General features: G+C 46.4%; 1 protein-coding gene across 2 annotated transcripts in view; it reads left to right on the top strand.

Annotated features, from left to right (window-relative positions):
* Positions 1 to 18,814, top strand: part of LOC147439965 (purple acid phosphatase 7-like) — a 91,128-nt gene extending 72,314 nt beyond the window's left edge. For both annotated transcript variants that reach the window (XM_086485675.1, XM_086485676.1), the window contains exons 3-7: positions 17,536 to 17,661; positions 17,781 to 17,920; positions 17,993 to 18,121; positions 18,227 to 18,294; positions 18,367 to 18,814. In XM_086485675.1, the coding sequence (XP_086341801.1) occupies positions 17,536 to 17,661; positions 17,781 to 17,920; positions 17,993 to 18,121; positions 18,227 to 18,294; positions 18,367 to 18,562 (659 nt within the window). In that variant the 3' untranslated portion in view covers positions 18,563 to 18,814. The remainder of the gene's footprint in view (positions 1 to 17,535; positions 17,662 to 17,780; positions 17,921 to 17,992; positions 18,122 to 18,226; positions 18,295 to 18,366) is intronic.
* Positions 18,815 to 19,952: the final 1,138 nt, after the last annotated feature.

The following is a 19,952-nucleotide window of genomic DNA, read 5'->3' as shown; positions in this document are numbered from 1 at the left end:
TGAACAATCCGCATACATTCGTGCTCATCCACGAGAGAAACGTGCTCAACATACAGTATGTCATGCCTAGGAAAAGGGATCAGATAACGATGCTGACTAAAATACATGAAACCTTCACGAATGAAACACTCGAACAATGCGTGCGTATCAATCATGCGAACACGTAATACTTCTTGTGATGGCTCTTTGGACCAAGGCTTGAGAGCCAAGATCTCTTCTTCGGGATCTATCGAATCTTCTTGTGGGGGATCTGTGGACCTCGACTCGAAAGCCAAGATCGATTCTTGGTGATTGATCGATTCTACAACGAGGTTAGCTTCGCTAGAAAAAGCATCAACTAACACATCATCCTTGTGAACAATCACATAATCTTCATGGAATTCATCATGCTCGTCTTTTTTATCCAAATCATCAAGAAAATCGTTATTCTTCAAATCATCATCATGCTTCACACAATCATGCAAATCCTGTGTGTCATGATGTGGAGAAAGAGAGACTGAGAGAATCTCCTTATCCCGAATCCTTTCAATCTTGTCCTGCATATTAGCAATGAGAGATGGAGGAGGAGAAGTATCCACTCCATGAAAGACAGTAGAAGAATCACTTTTGGCATTGAGAGTCAAGTGTTAGCCTCCCAATCAACGAGAGGGTTTATTTCACGAAACCATTTCATGCCTAAAATCATATCACATCCTGAGAGAGGAGAAACAACAAATCTTCTAGTGAATGCAGTCTGTTGAATTGCAAACAACACATCAAGGCATTCCTTCGTGATGAGAGCGTCCATACCGGGACGAAAGCCAGAGACCTCGATAGGAGATCTCGGACTAACCTCGAGGCGGGCTCTCTCAACAAGAGAGGGACTGATCACATCCATGCATACTACCTAGGTCAAACAATATGACAAAATGGTGCCTCGACGTACGACCATAACATTTAATGAGAGAATCATCAATGGGAGGGTCCTGAGAAACTTTGGGCACAATCGTGTTATCATTCATTGCATTGACAGATGTAGTGGGTGCTGTGGGTTCTTTAGATTCATTCGACTCAAGCTTAGGACATGTTCTTTTTATGTGACCCTTAATGTGACAATGAAAACAACGACCTTCCTTAGAATAAGTGCTTTGTTCTTCCGACGTGATGTATCCTCCTACAATCCCTTGTGCTACCTTTTCATATGGAGTAAGCTTAGGTTTAGTCGTTGTGTTAGCCTTACCCTTAGATTCATTGGAAGAATTCTTTGTTGAGATACTGTTGGAAGATTGGTGAGAAGAGTTATCATTCTTACCATTCTTACCGTTCTTACCGTTCTGCGGGTTCTGAGAAGTCTGCGAGGTACTTGTGGAAGTCTTGTTCTCCTTAGGCTTTCCCTTGTTGTGCTTCATTTCCTGTGCGAGAGCAATCGCTACCGCCTTGTTGAGATCGATTGGATCGAATACCTCGACATCGTACTTGATATACTCGTCCAATCCAAAGAGAAAAGCCTCTTTGCGCTCATCATCCGACTTGCGTAATTGGGTACCTAGCTGCAAAACACGATTAGAAAAAGACATAACCGGCATACCATTTTGCTTGAGAGCGCGCCAATCATCCTTCAATCGTGCCAGGTATTGAGGTGGCATAAACCGTGCCTTGAGCTTGTCTTGGAAATCAGCCCAACTAAAAGAGAGGGGCGTGAAATCGTCGGCTGCCTCTAGGTGCGCGGCTAGCTGTGCCTCTTGCCATGCGTGGTACCAATTGATGGCATCGCCGGCAAGATACATAGCTGCCGTCAAAACTTTGCTATTTTCTGTCTTCTTAGTTGTCGCAAAATAAGCATTAAATTGATGCAACCAAGAATGAATAACTGTAGCATCCATCTTACCATCATACTTATTGAAAGTCAACTTTTATGTAACTGGATGGTTGGAATCCGCGTCGTGGCTTGCGCCACTTGACGAACTTTCACGATCTTTGGGTGGTTCGGTCTTCGAAGCTAGGATGTGGGAAATAAACTCTTGATGACGAATCTCCCTTTGAGCTTCTCGTTCATCGCGCTCGCGTTCGAAAGTAAGTCGATTTTCTTCTTGTTTTGCGGCAAGAGCAAGGCGATTTGCTTCTTGTCTATCCATCATGGCCATCATCTGCTTGACCACTGCCTCCGTAGGGTTTGGCATAGATAGCGAAGGGGGAGGGTTGAAGAGGTCATCTCCGGGTGGGAACGAACGAGTCTTCGTCGCCTCTCTCATTCTCAGCACCTGTATGCGAAGTATCCATTCGGCTTCGGGTGACGACCATGCACTATGATCTTGGGGTCTTAAGCTCGCGAGGAACTTGGTTCTTGAGGGTCTTGAGGTTCTTGAGGTCCTTGATTCATGAGAATCTTGGGTTCTTGAGGTTCTTGAGTCTTGAGGGTCTTGGGTTCTTAGGGTTCTTGAGGTTTTCTTTCGCTTGCAAATCGCGTTGAGAAGGATCTTCTCTTCACCCGAGTTCTACTCTTTTCTGCGGGCGCACCCCTTGGCGGCCTTGCGCTCACACCAAGGTTGCTTTTTCCCACCTCACGTCGATTGGCCGGCCGCTAAGTGCACGGTCTGCTCGCAATGAGTGAAAAGAGACACAAGGGGAGGCTGGACAAGCCCTTCTTTCTTGGGATTCCTGTCACTCTTCAACAAAACACGATTAGGAATCGCCACGCCCAAGTAAACTTGGGTTCGTGCGATCGCAACAAGCAAAAAAAATTCTTGTGGTTCTTTCCTTGAGTAATGCAGAACACCTCCAAAGCTCTGATACCAATGTTAGGTGCAGCGGAATGAATGTTGTATTTTCTCAAGATTAGTGATCTTTATTGCTCAAGGTTCCTTTTAGTTCTTAGGGAAAGAGAGAGCTTTCCGTCTTGTGGAGTGCTATGATCACGAACAAAGTGAGTGGATATTGTGCGTGCAGGTGAATGAGACTAAGAGAAGGAGAGAGAAGAGATACGACACCCGAGGGGTTGTAAAACCCTCCTCCGAAGGCCCCACTCTCGTCGGCGAGAGTGGTCTACTTTGATTGCACAAAGGTGTACAATGCGAATGCAATGGACAGATGCAAGTTGGACTATGCCGATGACGACGACGGCTAAGGCTGAAATTTGTGATCTTCTAGGGCTGAATTCGGGGTCATCTTTGTGGCTGAAAATGACTGTTTTGGCTGCGTTTCTATGGCTGAAAATGGGGGATCATCTGCAACCGACTTGGGGGAATCTGCTCCTACTGTGTCATGGCTGAAAACCTGCGTTTTCTTCAAGGCTGAAATCTGCTGATCAAAACGCTGATATGGCTGGTCCAAAAACGCTGAACTGTAGCCCCCTTTTTGCTGATAATCATTAATGCTGGGCTGTTCCTGTTCTTGCCAAAACGCTGGGCTGTGGAGATACAAAAACGCTAATGGGCTGCTTGTGAAAAACGCTAGCAAAGCTGAGGTTTTAGGCTGGCGTTTTTGTGATGACAAAACGCTGGCTGGGGCAGATGCTTGGTGAGAAAAACGCTAGTGAGAGGGCTGATCTGCAGGGGGGACAGCGCTAGAAGGTGGAAGCTTCAAGGTGATGGATTTGCTGCTAGAGAAGGAAACGCCAAGGGGATGGTGAGAGGTATGGCGAGGGTCTACTGCTGGGGGGGGGGGGGGGGGGGGGGGGGGGGGAGGGGGGTTACTGCTGAGAAGTTGCCTGTTGAGCGGGAAGCTCCTGCTGCCTCTTCTGCCAGAAAGTGTGAACTTGGGTTTGCTTATATATTAACTTAGCAAAATTGCGGAAAGTCACTTAAAAATAATAAGTGAAAATCCCAATAAATAGGAAAATAGGCTAAATGCACTGGAAAATTCCCTTAATTGATGCTAATGGATTCTGATGGGAATTCCGATGATCATGCTGTGTGCAACCGGAGGATATGCATCTATGCTAAGTGACTGGACATGCACGGTCTACGAATAGACTCACAAAAGTGCCAGATCACTGCTAATCTAAACTTGACTTGACTGACGGGAACCCTGCTATGGTGTAGCTTGTCCACGGACACATAGGGTTGGGATGTGTCACGTGACATACCTTACCAGCTCATGTCCTTCCTCTAGTACCTCGAGGATATCCTTCATCATTCATCAAACTTACGAGCCATGTAAGAACTTGTCATTTCGTCTTTCCGAGAATCTGTTAACTCAATTTCACCTTCTCAATCCCGAGAAGAATAATCCTTTTAAAAATCAATCCAGGTCTATGTCCTCGCGCATAACCTTGCGCTATTAGTCATGAGGATATTAAACCTCTTGTGTCCTCCCGTATAGGGCATGTCGAGAGCACTAAGCTTATGTAAATCTTCCTGTGGCAAACAAAGTGTGTCATCCTACCAAAGTAAGTTCTTATTCCGGGCCTTTTCTTTGGGTAGGCCAATTGTTCAGATCCAAAGTTTCCTTATTCGAGACTTTGTTAACTTGATTCCGTCTTCTCAAATTCGAGAAGAATAATCTTCCTAGAAATCAATCTAGGTAGCTGTCCTTGCGCATAATCCTGCGCTGTTAGTCCAGAGGATATTAAACCTCTTGTGTCCTCCCACATAGGGAATGCCCAAGTCATAGAGCATTAAGCTCGATGTCTTTTTTTCACAAACAGAGTGTGCTAAAGAAGGTTCTTGTTCCGGGCCGTCGCTCAACGTAGGCAGACGGTTCTCATCCGAAGATTCCTTGTGCACGGCGGCACTTCTTTCCAATCTTTTCCTCTTGCGAGTTATTACCACTAGCAATGTTTTCCACTATTTGCTTTGACTCGCTCGTGTTCCTATTGGGCAAACCGATCCCAATCTTCTTGGATGCCTTCCTCAAAGCGTAGAGGAAAAACATTTTGTCGGAAAATTCAACCTTGAATTGAATCCAAGTCTTGTTGTAAGTTCCTTGCAGAGCTTTGGTATACCACCAAGTACTTGCAATCCCCTTGAGGTGTTTGGTCACATGCCTCATCTTCGACTCTTCTCAGAAATTGCCGTTTGCAAAGGCAACTTCAAACTGTCAAATGAAAGCGGTAGCTTTGGGGACATCTTCCCTTCCGTCCAAAGTATCAAACTTGACCGGAGTGTTCTAAGGTCTAAAGACCTTCATATCCTTCTCGGGATAACGGGATTTCATGGCTATGGTTCTGGATTGATGTTCATGGATATTTTCTGGATTCTGAAGGATCTTGAGCATTCCGCTCCTTGGATTCTCTAGGTTCTTGAGCATCATGCTCTTGTCGCCTTCTCAGAAAATCCCAAGTCTTGTGTCGACTTCTTACGAAGAGAAAAATTTTGCGAGCTTTTCTTGCAGGGCTTAGGGTTCCGCCTGCTTACTTCTCTCTTGGCTTGTCATGGCTTCTCCAGTATCTTCCCAGAGTCGTCCTCCTTTACAGAGCAAGAGAGGAGACCATTCTCTGATACCACTGTCACAAACGGGAGTGCATAGCAATATAGAATATACTTGGATAAATAGAATTTATCACTTAATACTGAAGCCAGAGGATATAGAGAGACAGAGAGATAGAGTGAGAAGATCGACACAATACTGGGACCAGAAGATGGGCTGGTCCCCCCCCCCGTAATAGGATCTTTATTACTGAGGAGAAGTCTATACAAGCACTTGAACCGAACGTATTACCACGTTCGTTCTGGAATAAGACTTGATGGTTCCTGGAAGCCTCGGCTTCCTATTCCTAGGGAAAAACCCTATTCCAAGGAACTTCCGTTCCTTATTCCAAATCCTCGAGAATCAAGGTTCTCGCCTCTGGATTTCACCTTCCAGACTCAGGGCATGGCATCCCTGCAACTCTTTTCCGACTCTGTTTCTAGAGTCCTCCTCCTGCAGAATAACTCTGCTTTCCTGGAGACGAAGTCCTTCCCTTGGGAATTTCAACTTCCGGATCACATCTCGAGAGTCTACCTCTCTTCGATCCGTGGATCTGCTTCCCAAACTTGGATACGAAACCCTTGGCCTGATTTGGCTCTAGTTCCTTAGAGCGCTTTCTCCTGCAGAGGCTCATGCCTTCCTCTGCTCCTACTCCCTCACTAAGAGGAAGTACACCTGCAAAAAAATACTTAGAGATCATAACATAAAAATCGTTACCTTCAAAGTCTCGACGCTCGAAACGTAACTCGGTTCTTAAAAAGCAATTCCCCAGAAGAGATCTCTACATAGAAAATCCTCTCTTCCAATCCTACACACAAAAGAGGTGTGTTCTCGGGTTCTTTCTCGTAAATCAGCCCCGTCTACGACGTTTATGGGCTGATAACAGAGAAAAACAGCAGCTTGTCGCGATGGAAACACGCTCCGTAGGCACTTCTTCGCGAGGGAACTCTTATAAGTTAAAAACAATGCTTTCACAACAGTTCCCAGGCGTCCGTGGATGCAATCACATGCAAAGTTGCACTACAGACATAGACTTCCTTGCGGGAAAGCATCTGCTTTCCCGAAAGGCAATCCCGCTTTCTCAAAAGCATCTGTTTTCCTCAAAGTTTCCTCTCAACCCATCTTCATTCAAGTGCTTGCTTTTCCTTGTGCACAATACCAACACAGTTCGGAATTTCCTCGTGACTATGGATATTCCCTTTCCGATGCACTCATCACCCACCTTGTGACGCATTAGGAATACCCATCACCTAGTCGATTTTCTTCTTGTTTTGCGGCAAGAGCAAGGCGATTTTCTTCTTGTTTTGCGGCAAGAGCAAGGCGATTTGCTTCTTGTCTATCCATCATGGCCATCATCTGCTTGACCACTGCCTCCATAGGGTTTGGCATAGATGGCGAAGGGGGAGGGTTGAAGAGATCATCTCCGGGTGGGAACGAACGAGTCTTCGTCGCCTCTCTCATTCTCATCACCTGTATGCGAAGTATCCATTCGGCTTCGGGTGACGACCATGCACTATGATCTTGGGATCTTAAGCTCGCAAGGAACTTGGTTCTTGAGGGTCTTGAGGTTCTTGAGGTCCTTGATTCGTGAGAATCTTGGGTTCTTGAGGTTCTCGAGTCTTGAGGGTCTTGGGTTCTTGAGGTTCTTGAGGTTTTCTTTCGCTCTCAAATCGTGTTGAGAAGGATCTTCTCTTCACCCGAGTTCTACTCTTTTCTGCGGGCACACCCCTTGGCGGCCTTGCGCTCACACCAAGGTTGCTTTTTCCCACCTCACGTCGATTGGCCGGCCGCTAAGTGCACGGTCCGCTCGCAATGAGTGAAAAGAGACACAAGGGGAGGCTGGACAAGCCCTTCTTTCTTGGGATTCTTGTCACTCTTCAACAAAACACGATTAGGAATCGCCACGCCCAAGTAAACTTGGGTTCGTGCGATCGCAACAATCCAAAAAAATTCTTGTGGTTCTTTCCTTGAGTAATGCAGAACACTTCCAAAGCTCTAATACCAATGTTAGGTGCAACGGAATGAATGTTGTATTTTCTCAAGATTAGTGATCTTTATTGCTCAAGGTTCCTTTTAGTTCTTAGGGAAAGAGAGAGCTTTCCGTCTTATGGAGAATGCTATGATCACGACAAAGCAAGTGGATATTGTGCGTGCAAGTGAATGAGACTAAGAGAAGGAGAGAGAAGAGATACGACACCCGAGGGGTTGTAAAACCCTCCTCCGAAGGCCCCACTCTCGTCGGCGAGAGTGGTCTACTTTGATTGCACAAAGGTGTACAATGCGAATGCAATGGACAGATGCAAGTTGGACTATGCCGATGACGACGACGGCTAAGGCTGAAATTTGTGATCTTCTAGGGCTGAATTCGGGGTCGTCTTTGTGGCTGAAAATGACTGTTTTGGCTGCGTTTCTATGGCTGAAAATGGGGGATCATCTGCAACCGACTTGGGGGAATCTGCTCCTACTGTGTCATGGCTGAAAACCTCCGTTTTCTTCAAGGCTGAAATCTGCTGATCAAAACACTGATATGGCTGGTCCAAAAACGCTGAACTATAGCCCCCTTTTTGCTGATAATCATTAACGCTGGGCTGTTCCTGTTCTTGCCAAAACGCTGGGCTGTGGAGATACAAAAATGCTAATGGGCTGCTTGTGAAAAAAGCTAGCAAAGCTGAGGTTTTAGGCTGGCGTTTTTGTGATGAGAAAACGCTGGCTGGGGCAGATGCTTGGTGAGAAAAACGCTAGTGAGAGGGCTGATCTGTAGGGGTGACAGCGCTAGAAGGTGAAAGCTTCAAGGCGATGGATTTGCTGCTAGAGAAGGAAACGCCAAGGGGATGGTGAGAGGTATGGCGAGGGTCTACTGCTGGGGGTGGGGGTGTTTACTGCTGAGAAGTTGCCTGTTGAGCGGGAAGCTCCTGCTGCCTCTTCTGCCAGAAAGTGTGAACTTGGGTTTGCTTATATATTAACTTAGCAAAATTGAGGAAAGTCACTTGAAAATAATAAGTGAAAATCCCAATAAATAGGAAAATAGGCTAAATGCACTAGAGAAATTCCCCTAGTTGATGCTAATGGATTCTGATGGGAATTCCGATGATCATGCTGTGTGCAACCGGAGGATATGCATCTATGCTAAGTGACTGGGCATGCACGGTCTACGAATAGACTCACAAAAGTGCCAGATCACTGCTAATCTAAACTTGACTTGACTGACGGGAACCGTGCTATGGTGTAGCTTGTCCACGGACACATAGGGTTGGGATGTGTCACGTGACATACCTTACTAGTTCATGTCCTTCCTCTAGTACCTCGAGGATATCCTTCATCATTCATCAAACTTACGAGCCATGTAAGAACTTGTCATTTCGTCTTTCCGAGAATCTGTTAACTCAATTTCACCTTCTCAATCCCGAGAAGAATAATCCTTTTAAAAATCAATCCAGGTCTATGTCCTCGCGCATAACCTTGCGCTATTAGTCATGAGGATATTAAACCTCTTGTGTCCTCCCGTATAGGGCATGTCGAGAGCACTAAGCTTATGTAAATCTTCCTGTGGCAAACAAAGTGTGTCATCCTACCAAAGTAAGTTCTTATTCCGGGCCTTTTCTTTGGGTAGGCCAATTGTTCTGATCCAAAGTTTCCTTATTCGAGACTTTGTTAAATTGATTCCATCTTCTCAAATTCGAGAAGAATAATCTTCCTAGAAATCAATCTAGGTAGCTGTCCTTGCGCATAATCCTGCGCTGTTAGTCCAGAGGATATTAAACCTCTTGTGTCCTCCCACATAGGGAATGCCCAAGTCATATAGCATTAAGCTCGATGTCTTTCTTTCACAAACAGAGTGTGCTAAAGAAGGTTCTTGTTCCGGGCCGTCGCTCAACGTAGGCAGACGGTTCTCATCCGAAGATTCCTTGTGCACGGCGGTACTTCTTTCCAATCTTTTCCTCTTGCGAGTTATTACCACTAGCAATGTTTTCCACTATTTGCTTTGACTCGCTCGTGTTCCTATTGGGCAAACCGATCCCAATCTTCTTGGATGCCTTCCTCAAAGCGTAGAGGAAAAACATTTTGTCGGAAAATTCAACCTTGAATTGAATCCAAGTCTTGTTGTAAGTTCCTTGCAGAGCTTTGGTATACCACCAAGTACTTGCAATCCCCTTGAGGTGTTTGGTCACATGCCTCATCTTCGACTCTTCTCAGAAATTGCCGTTTGCAAAGGCAACTTCAAACTGTCAAATGAAAGCGGTAGCTTTGGGGACATCTTCCCTTCCGTCCAAAGTATCAAACTTGACCGGAGTGTTCTAAGGTCTAAAGACCTTCATATCCTTCTCGGGATAACGGGATTTCATGGCTATGGTTCTGGATTGATGTTCATGGATATTTTCTGGATTCTGAAGGATCTTGAGCATTCCGCTCCTTGGATTCTCTAGGTTCTTGAGCATCATGCTCTTGTCGCCTTCTCAGAAAATCCCAAGTCTTGTGTCGACTTCTTACGAAGAGAAAAATTTTGCGAGCTTTTCTTGCAGGGCTTAGGGTTCCGCCTGCTTACTTCTCTCTTGGCTTGTCATGGCTTCTCCAGTATCTTCCCAGAGTCGTCCTCCTTTACAGAGCAAGAGAGGAGACCATTCTCTGATACCACTGTCACAAACGGGAGTGCATAGCAATATAGAATATACTTGGATAAATAGAATTTATCACTTAATACTGAAGCCAGAGGATATAGAGAGACAGAGAGATAGAGTGAGAAGATCGACACAATACTGGGACCAGAAGATGGGCTGGTCCCCCCCCCCGTAATAGGATCTTTATTACTGAGGAGAAGTCTATACAAGCACTTGAACCGAACGTATTACCACGTTCGTTCTGGAATAAGACTTGATGGTTCCTGGAAGCCTCGGCTTCCTATTCCTAGGGAAAAACCCTATTCCAAGGAACTTCCGTTCCTTATTCCAAATCCTCGAGAATCAAGGTTCTCGCCTCTGGATTTCACCTTCCAGACTCAGGGCATGGCATCCCTGCAACTCTTTTCCGACTCTGTTTCTAGAGTCCTCCTCCTGCAGAATAACTCTGCTTTCCTGGAGACGAAGTCCTTCCCTTGGGAATTTCAACTTCCGGATCACATCTCGAGAGTCTACCTCTCTTCGATCCGTGGATCTGCTTCCCAAACTTGGATACGAAACCCTTGGCCTGATTTGGCTCTAGTTCCTTAGAGCGCTTTCTCCTGCAGAGGCTCATGCCTTCCTCTGCTCCTACTCCCTCACTAAGAGGAAGTACACCTGCAAAAAAATACTTAGAGATCATAACATAAAAATCGTTACCTTCAAAGTCTCGACGCTCGAAACGTAACTCGGTTCTTAAAAAGCAATTCCCCAGAAGAGATCTCTACATAGAAAATCCTCTCTTCCAATCCTACACACAAAAGAGGTGTGTTCTCGGGTTCTTTCTCGTAAATCAGCCCCGTCTACGACGTTTATGGGCTGATAACAGAGAAAAATAGCAGCTTGTCGCGATGGAAACACGCTTCGTAGGCACTTCTTCGCGAGGGAACTCTTATAAGTTAAAAACAATGCTTTCACAACAGTTTCCAGGCGTCCTTGGATGCAATCACATGCACAGTTGCAGTGCAGACATAGACTTCCTTGCGGGAAAGCATCTGCTTTCCCGAAAGGCAATCCCGCTTTCTCAAAAAGCATCTGTTTTCCTCAAAGTTTCCTCTCAACCCATCTTCATTCAAGTGCTTGCTTTTCCTTGTGCACAATACCAACACAGTTCGGAATTTCCTCCTGACTATGGATATTCCCTTTCCGATGCACTCATCACCCACCTTGTGACACATTAGGAATACCCATCACCTAGTCCTTTCCTACCGAACTTACGGTACAATCTCCTTGTTGATGCTCTATGTCACCCATCCTATGATGCATCAGAGATGTCCGTTACCGGATGGTCGGATACTTCTTCCCAATGCTCCCTGTCACCTATCTAATGTGACGCATCAGAAGTACTCGTTCCTAGTGGCCTTATAGATATTCCCTTTCACAGTGCTCCCGTCATTACTCTGAATGACGCACTAGGAATTCTCTGTACTTGGATGTCTCCAGTGAGAAAATCCCTCTCACTTAAAATTCCAATAATTCATTTAGAATTATTTTTCTTGGTGTTCCAAGCGAGAAAACCCTTCTCACTTCTAAATCCAATAATTCATTTAGAATTATTTTCCTGTCAGATAAAGCCAATTTAGCAACAATGGAGGTGGGGGGGGGGGGGGGGGGGGTAGGGGCTTTAGGATGAGGGGCTGTCGATAGCGAGGGTGAGGTGGAAGGGGTGTCCGTCCGATCGTCCTGCTATAGGGGGTCGAAATGGTTCCTTGTAGGAACCCATTGCTACTGGCCTGGTCAAGGGCGGCCACTAGGGGCGTTGAACTGGCATGGTGCGACGATAGTCACGCACCTGCTGCCAGCCCTCCTCTACCTAGATACCAGTCTCGGAGTTTGTACCTGCCTATGCTCCCTATGTCCGTGTCTGTTGAGCCGAGCCAACCTTAGTAGGCTGGGCCTGTTGCGCGGGTCAGGGCCTCCTCCGTGGACATGCCTTTGCAAGATGGCCTATCTGATGACAAGTGAAACACTGATTCGGGAGGACCAAATACTCCACATTCTGACGGAGCGACCCACCAGTCACCCGGCCACTAGGGGCGTTGAATTGGCGTGGTGCTAGTCACGCACCTGCTGTCAGCCAGTCTTGGAGGATGTACCCGCCTGTGCTCCCTATGTCCGTGTCTGTTGAGCCGAGCCAACCTTAGTAGGCTGGGCCTGTTGCGTGGGTCAGGGCCTCCTCCGTGGACATGCCTTTGCAAGATGGCCTATCTGTCGACAAGTGAAACACTGATTCGGGAGGACCAAATACTCCACATTTTGACGGAGCAACCCACCAGTCACCCGAGATAGTAAAGCGACCTTCGGGAGGGTGTGGGTGTCTCGAACCAGAACGCGGACTGTAGGTATGTCTGCTGCCTTGGCAGCAACAAAAGTTGCCGTGCAAGGTGTGTCCAAGACAATCCCAATCTTGGAACTATCCTGGAAAGGAGCGGGAGGTACTTTTGCCAGGGAAGCAGACTGAGAAGGGTAGGTCTGCCTCCTCGACAAGAGCATTGGTAGCCATATCGAAACCATGGCGCCACTGTCGAAATTGAGCTCTAGTTGCTCGGATGGCCAGGGGGCTCATCGCAATGACCTTGGACTCCATCTCGGAAGTCTCAAACTCAATCTGATAGTAGCCGCGCCCGAGAAGCTGAACATCCCACCGCTGTTGGGCCTCGAGAGATCACGTACCCCCCCCTCCGCTAGGTCGGGTGCCAATGATCTTGCAAATAACAGAGGTGGCCTGAAGACGTGCCACCTCTGCCTCTAAGCTTGCTTGCTCTCTCGGTGAAAGAGCAAGTCGGATGGTGGGGCTCGGCGGGGTCGTACGAGGGGACTTCTTGGGAGCCACTCTGTGGCGGGCACGAGCATCCATCCGTGTCTGCTACTGTTGGCAGGGGTGGTGACGACGCGACCTCTGCTGCTACGAGTCCTTTCTCTGAAGGGAGACCGAGCACCAAATCGAAGGCCGTAAAAATGAAGGAGCATGTGAAGAGGAAGGGGCAACACGAGCAATAGGTTGGGGGTGCGAGTGTGCGTAGTGGGTGCAAGGGCAGGGTGCAGGGCTACTGGTGGCGAGGGGGGGGGGGGGGGGGGGGGGGGGGGGGTGGTGGAGGTTTTGGCGAAGATGAAAAAGAAAAAGGGCATGGGGAGCAAGAAGGTGAGGGTGGGGCGTGCAGGGGCAGCAGGCGGCCGAGGAGGGTAGCGCGCGGTAGTGGTGGTGAGCGGGCAGCGCGTGAGGGGGAGAGGGGGGCAGTGAGGGCGAAGAGGGCAGAGTTGCGGGCAGGGGGTGGGTAGTGCGTGAGAGGAGGGGAGTGGGTAGCGCGAGCGAGCAGGAGTGGGGGGCAGCAGCGCGTGAGAGGAGGGGGTGGGGGGGTGGGGCTGGGAAGAGTAGAGCAACGAGCCGTATCTGTACAAGGCTCCACACAACAACTTCTCTGGTTTTAGTACTGGTTTTAATGATTGGTGATTTATTCCCGGGTGGAGTATTGAGAAATGATGTTTGAGAATGCTTGCACATACTTATGGCCCAAACCCTTGTGGTTATTTGGGGGGAGTATTAAGAAGTTTGAGTAGTGGTCTCATGGCCCAGACCTTTTTAGGATATTTGTGGGAGGAGTGATGAGGGAGTCGTTGAACAGCTCACGGCCCGAACCTGGATGGTTATTTGCGAGGGGAGTGTTCATGGGCGGCTATATGTTTCTATGTATTGTAACATGCATATGTGAGCATTTGTGTTGCTTTGTAAATTGCCAACCACTAAATATTCCTAATCGGGTGAGATTACCTGGGTATGTAATTTTAGTGCATCGAGACACCCGTTAGAGATCAGCGTGGTCTGGGTATGATGGCTAATTTTGCTACGCCAGAATATCAAGAGCTCTGATGTGGAATGAGAATGTACTTCTTATTGGATGAGATTATTTTGGGAAGCCAACGACCCAAGATATCAAGAGCTCCAATCTGGAATGAGAAAACTGATTGTCCCTCGGAATGTCCCTCGGAATCGTTTTTTGAGCTAACTTGAGTTGTTTTGTAGATATATGGTAATCTCAAACGATTACTCTCTTTCAAGAAGGGGGGGATGTCACAAATTGCTGATGTGTCAAACCACTGAAAAACGGAGCCAACGTACAGATCCTGCCCGAGGGGCCTAACCCCTGGAAGCAACAGAAGAAGTAGAAGCAGTGGAAGAAGTTTTACCAACTTGCAAAGTCTTACTGAGTGTCCTATTTTTAAAGAAGAGTTCCCACCAACTTATGGGACCCCATCCGATGGGGCCCAAGCGACCTAAAGACATTAAAAGAAAGCAAGACACACACACAATGCTTTCGTGAATTCAAATGATGATGTGGCATCAGTTGTACGGACACTCAATAAATCGCGTTGGCAGGGTGTACGGAATTCCGCATTTTGCACTGGCTGCTGAGTGGCACGTGTACGGATTTTCATATTTTTCGTTGGCCGATTTCAGCGCCAGCTTTTGGGCTAGATGCTTTTAGAACTTGAAGCTTTTCATGTAATTGCTTTTCATGGCCAAGGGCCTTTGAATATGGCATGTCTCCACGTGGGAGTGCAAAGAACAGAGTACTGGCCTGTATTGAGTTGAAGCAATATAAAGAAATACCAAAAGGGGTGCGAATGTTTGGGGCCGCTGCCCTCTTGGGGTGGAACTCTCTCTCTCTCTCTCTCTCTCTCTCTCTCTCTCTCTCTCTCTCTCTCTCTCTCTCTCTCTCTCTCTCAAATGGTATAACCTTTCTATCACTCAAGTGTGGTAGATTGGTTATGCCATTTCCCTCTCTCATAACAGGTCTTGAGTTCAACTCTCCTCGTCGGATAGATCTTTATGGTCTCTTGGGATATTTTCCTACGACGTTAAAATACTCTTCTCTGTGTGTGTGTGTGTGTGTGTGTGTGTGTGAGCTCCATTGTATCAGCTCACCCTTTGTCTTCCCTTTGTATCAGCTTTCATCCCACCCCTACCCACTATTTTCTTTTCAGTTCTTTGCACTTTTTGTACCCAGACCTGGTATTAGATTCACCACATGTAACCTTTTGGTCTCATAGGTGACCATTAGCAACCCCTCATCAAGACGGATCCAAAGGTGCATCAAATGAGCCCCGGAGATGCTTCATCTCGAAGAATTACCACAAAAGAAATTCCCCATCGGGTGCAATTCTCTCTCTCTCTCTCTCTCTCTCTCTCCAGTTGTTATTGAACTGCTTAAAGTTGTTCAGTCTGTTCTGTTCCGTTGGCACGGGGTGTCCGTCGTAGAAGAAAAATAATGTTTAGCAAATGTGCAATCGTGGTGTGCTTGCGACCCAGGAGTTTGTCTTGTGCTCATGGGCTTGATGTGCCATGCAAACATCAATGACATGCTACTACGAGTTAGAGATAAACCCTATAAACCCTAGGGAATTTTACATGATTGTGCCTGCAACCCACAATTTGTCTTGTGTGCATGGGCTGGATGCGCGATTCGGACATGCTACTACAACTTAGAGCCAACCCCTAGACTAGAAAACCCTAGAGAATTCCGTATGGTGCCTTTGTGAGCGAGTAGGTCCATCTTTGCATAAATATTTGTACAAGGCACAATTGAGCAACCAACAACGTTATTGTGTAGACCATAGTTACCCGGAACGGGAACGGGAATGGGAGGGTCCGGAACGGTACGGGAACGGGGAGGAGGGAGGGGGGGGGGGCGGAACGGGAACAGGGTCGGAACGGTCCACCTAAAGTAAGGCTTGAATTACCTACATTCAGCTTAGTCCTAAATAAACTCCTAAACAACCCCAAATCTGCCCCCTAACCTGCCCTCAAACTGCACCAAATATGTTCCCCGAACAGCCCCAAATCTGCCCCCAAAAGCCGACTTTGTTTTCCCCAAATGCCTACTTTTGCCCGTTCCGCCCTGCGTTTCGTTGTTCCGCCTCGTTCCCCCCATTCCGGAACACCGTTCCGGTTACACCCCGTTCCGGAATGGCGTTCCATTCCCATCTCCATTTCGGGAACGGGACTCGTCCGAAACGCCGTTTCGTTTGGGCCGTGCTCCCCCCGTTCCCTGTTACACTGGTGTAGACTAGCAAATGAGTATTCATGTTCAAGTAATTGCCGGAATCACGAAGCGTGACATGTGCAAGCATGTGATGTTTCACTCTGTGTCTCTGGAGGTACAGTTGGTGCAGGTCCAACTATGATACTTTGCACGGGCAATTTTTAGCGAGTTTCTTAGTAAATTCAGCAAGTTGAAAACTTGACTTAAATTAGGACAAGAGGAGTCTATGCGAGTCATTTGATACAAAAGTTGGCAGAAGTAGAACAAGAAGATCCCATCAGCAGGGCACCCTCTCCACCAGCATCCTTGGTGTTTTAGCAGCAAGGTCGCGCCCCCCCCCCCCCCCCCCCCCCCCCCCCCCCCCCCCCCCCCCCCCCCCCCCCCCCCCCCCCCCCCCCTCTGCAGCCTGGAGTTTTCAGCCCTAGCAGCTAACCCAATCAGCGATCTGCCTTCATTAGCACCATATTTTAGAGCATACCCTCTCACGTTTTTGCAGTAGACAGATGCAGGAACATCAGGCAGCCCTTGCTGGTATGCTGATATCACCAGATTCAGCTGCAATTATCAGCCCATCTACTTTTCGTTTTTGCAGCTGCAAGCTAGATCTCACGTCTGCCTATATCTAGCCCCTAAAGGTGACCCGTCATGGAGAGATGACCAAAACTCATATCCCTATTAAGCGTGTTCTAGCTCCAGTCGTCATGGAGAATCAGCCGCGCCAGTTTGTAATAGCAGATGACTTTTAACTTGCTTTTGGGCACTGTTGTAAATAGTAGGGTTGTGAAGTCTTTTGGTGCTAGTGCCTAAAAGTTAAAGGCTGGGGGTGCTAGTGTGACTCAGATCACACTGACACGCATGCACTCACTAACACATTGGTCATGCAGTCATGGTGACTTTTGTTTTTTTTCTATTGCTGGTCTTGTTTTCGACCAGTATGCTAACACCCGACACTAGAGTTCTGAAGCTTTATGTTTTTAAGAGCTTTTGAGGCCAGGGCACGCACAAAAGTGCTTGTCTCTGTAGTCAGATTGCTGTGGATTGTTGGTGGCAACAGTGGTGGTTGAAGGCCTGTGTCTCTCTCCACAGCATAAGTATCCTCCATTATTTTAGTCTTCAGCAACTGTCAAAAGGGATTAACAGTAAGATTGCTAGCTCTATGAACTATTGATACTAGTTTTCAAAATGTTTGTTGCATGCGAAGGTGTCTGAGACACTGGGTGATGGTGATGAGCAAAAAAGTGCCACTCATAGGAAGAAAAACAGAAGGCTACGAATGTGAATCCCAAAGGTCATTGAACGTTTAGTCATGCACATTCATGAGTAAAAATTACAAAAGGGTAGCAGTGAAGCGGTGAATAAGCATGACACAAAGCATGAGAAACGCTGTGGAACGCATAATAATATTTTACTGGTTTTGGGTCTCAATTGAGTATCTGATTATCTGCTCTTATGTTCAGTTTTGGGCAACCATGATTATATGGGAAATGCTCTGTCTCAAATCAACAGTGAGCTGGTAAAGCGAGATTGGCGCTGGTTTTGTCGGCGAGAGTTTGAGGTGCATCGCGTTTTATGTCATGCAGCAGGTTTTCTTTTTTTGAGGCCTTTTCATTAGCTCTCTCTTCTTTCGCTGTTTACAATTTGTTGGCCTGGTCTTTTGCTCATTTTGGTGTACACTTTATTTGTCCTTGCATGCATGTTGCAGAACCTTGTAAGGATTCTGTAGAGTTCTTTTTCATTGATACCACCACCTTCGTGGATGAGTATTGGGAAGCCAATTCAAAGCAAACTTTCGACTGGAGAGGATTAGCTCCTCGACAAAATCAGTTGCGGTCACAGCTGCAAGTAAGTAAACATTACTCGGATAAGGATTTTCTTGGATAAGCAAGTGATTCAAGTTTATGCTTGTTTCTACAGAGTTTGGCTCATAAGCTTGACACATCGAAGGCTTCTTGGAAATTTGTAATTGGGCATCACACTATCAGGAGTGTAGGACATCATGGAGACACTCCTGAGCTTGTAAATCAATTGCTGCCCATATTGGAGGTAATTATTGTAATTTTTATCTAGAAAAGAAACAATATGTAGCAATTCACTGTGTTTGATCATTCCTTTGGAACTGCATCAAAACTGTGCATTTGATTGCTGCAGAGATATAAGGTGGATGCGTACATCAATGGACATGATCACAACCTTCAACATATCAAGCGCTCAAACAGGTATTGTTTCTGTTCCACAGTGTATGCATTCAACGTAGATATAGGATCTCATACATTTTTTGGCTATTGCAGTTCTGTTCATTTCTTCACCAGTGGTGGAGGCTCAAAAGCATTCAAAGGGTTGAGATCATTTGGCAGTGAAGCTGGTGTAAACTTTGTCTATGATGGTCAAGGTTTTCTTGCTGTCTCCATGACAGCAACCTCTATATTGTTTAGATTTTATGATGTGTTTGGTGAAGTTATGTATTCTTACCGCTTAGAAAGGTAATACATCTCGATACACTTGCACAATTTTCTCACAACAGGAAGAAGATACAGACTCTAACTTAGTGGTCCCTTCAATCTTTGATGGCGAATGGGGATGCACATACGAACAATGCACATCAATGATGTCACTGTACTTATGCTAGTATTATAACATAGAGATCAGACGAAACAAAAGTAGCTATATGTTGTTTCCCTTTGGTCATATTATTTCCGGTTGGTATGGTTCTAGATGTGCTATCCTTGAGTGATTGCTTCTTTGGTGTGTGTCTCTGTTGGTCCCAGACATTGTACCTGGTGAAAGAGCTAATGTGTTGAAAACCTCAAAACCTACCTTTGCACTTGCTAGGCCTAACTGGGCATTCCAAAGATTTTTTATAAGTATGTGCCCCCTCTAAAACATAAAAGGAAAACAGTCATTTTGAAATTTTCTGCAATCACGTGGAAAGGCAACTCGCACTTCATGGGATAAAAACCATTTTTTCACTTGTTATGGATTTACACATGGGGCCACCCTGCAACAAATGCTTGCAGACTGCCCAGGTGTGCCGACAATTGCCACGGCTACCAGAAGCTGGCAGCTGCTTTAGGTGAAATCTAGAAAGTGTTTCATGACCTTAGTATTCTCCATTCTCCGGAAGTATGAGAAGGACAAGCCTTTGTGGTTGGTTGCCCAAAGGAATAGTGGGAAAGTTGCCACCTCCAAAGTTTCTTCATCTGGTAGCACGCCTAATGACTACTCCTTCCACCAATAACAATAAGTGTACAAGATACATGGTGGCGGTCATAGTGGCCTTGGTTGCAACTTTCTAATTTGGTGGTGGTTTGCGTAACATGCTTCAACTAGAAAGAGGCATGTGAGTGGCAAAGAGGGGCAAGTGGAGCTCTCCTAGTACTCGATTTAGATCCATGTGTTGGAGGTCAAGTAATCGGTGTTTGAACCTGTGTGTCGGAGTTCAAAGCAAAGAGGATTCGGCAAGGAACCAACATGACGTATACAAAACACTATAGGTGTTGTGTACACAATCCATTTCTTTCAGCGGGATTATGTACAATGTGTGTTCCAAGTTCATTATCTTCAAAATCTTTGACATGATATCTTCACGGTTCGTGAATGGGGTTCCTTGGATGTAATGTGGTTTACAATTCAACTTTCTATGAGGTAACCTATACTTGAGATGGTATTCTTTATTGTGAGAGGTGGTGGTTGCAAATCTAAGGTATATCCAATATTTGACGGCCTACTACTAGGGTGTCCACGGTAGCTTCTTCATCCACTTGGTCCTCCTGCAAATGTCCATTGTGAGCTATAGAGATGGGTGTTTAGGTTTATGCATCTCAAATGAATATCCAATTGGATCCTATTATTTATTTTAACCTTTAGGTATTTATTC

The sequence above is a fragment of the Adiantum capillus-veneris genome, chromosome 16, assembly GCF_014529385.1.
Source record: "Adiantum capillus-veneris isolate H3 chromosome 16, ASM1452938v2, whole genome shotgun sequence".
In the NCBI taxonomy this organism is placed as follows: Eukaryota; Viridiplantae; Streptophyta; class Polypodiopsida; order Polypodiales; family Pteridaceae; genus Adiantum; species Adiantum capillus-veneris.
The sequence above is the reverse complement of the archived record's forward strand: the minus strand, read 5'-3'. Positions and strand labels throughout refer to the sequence as shown.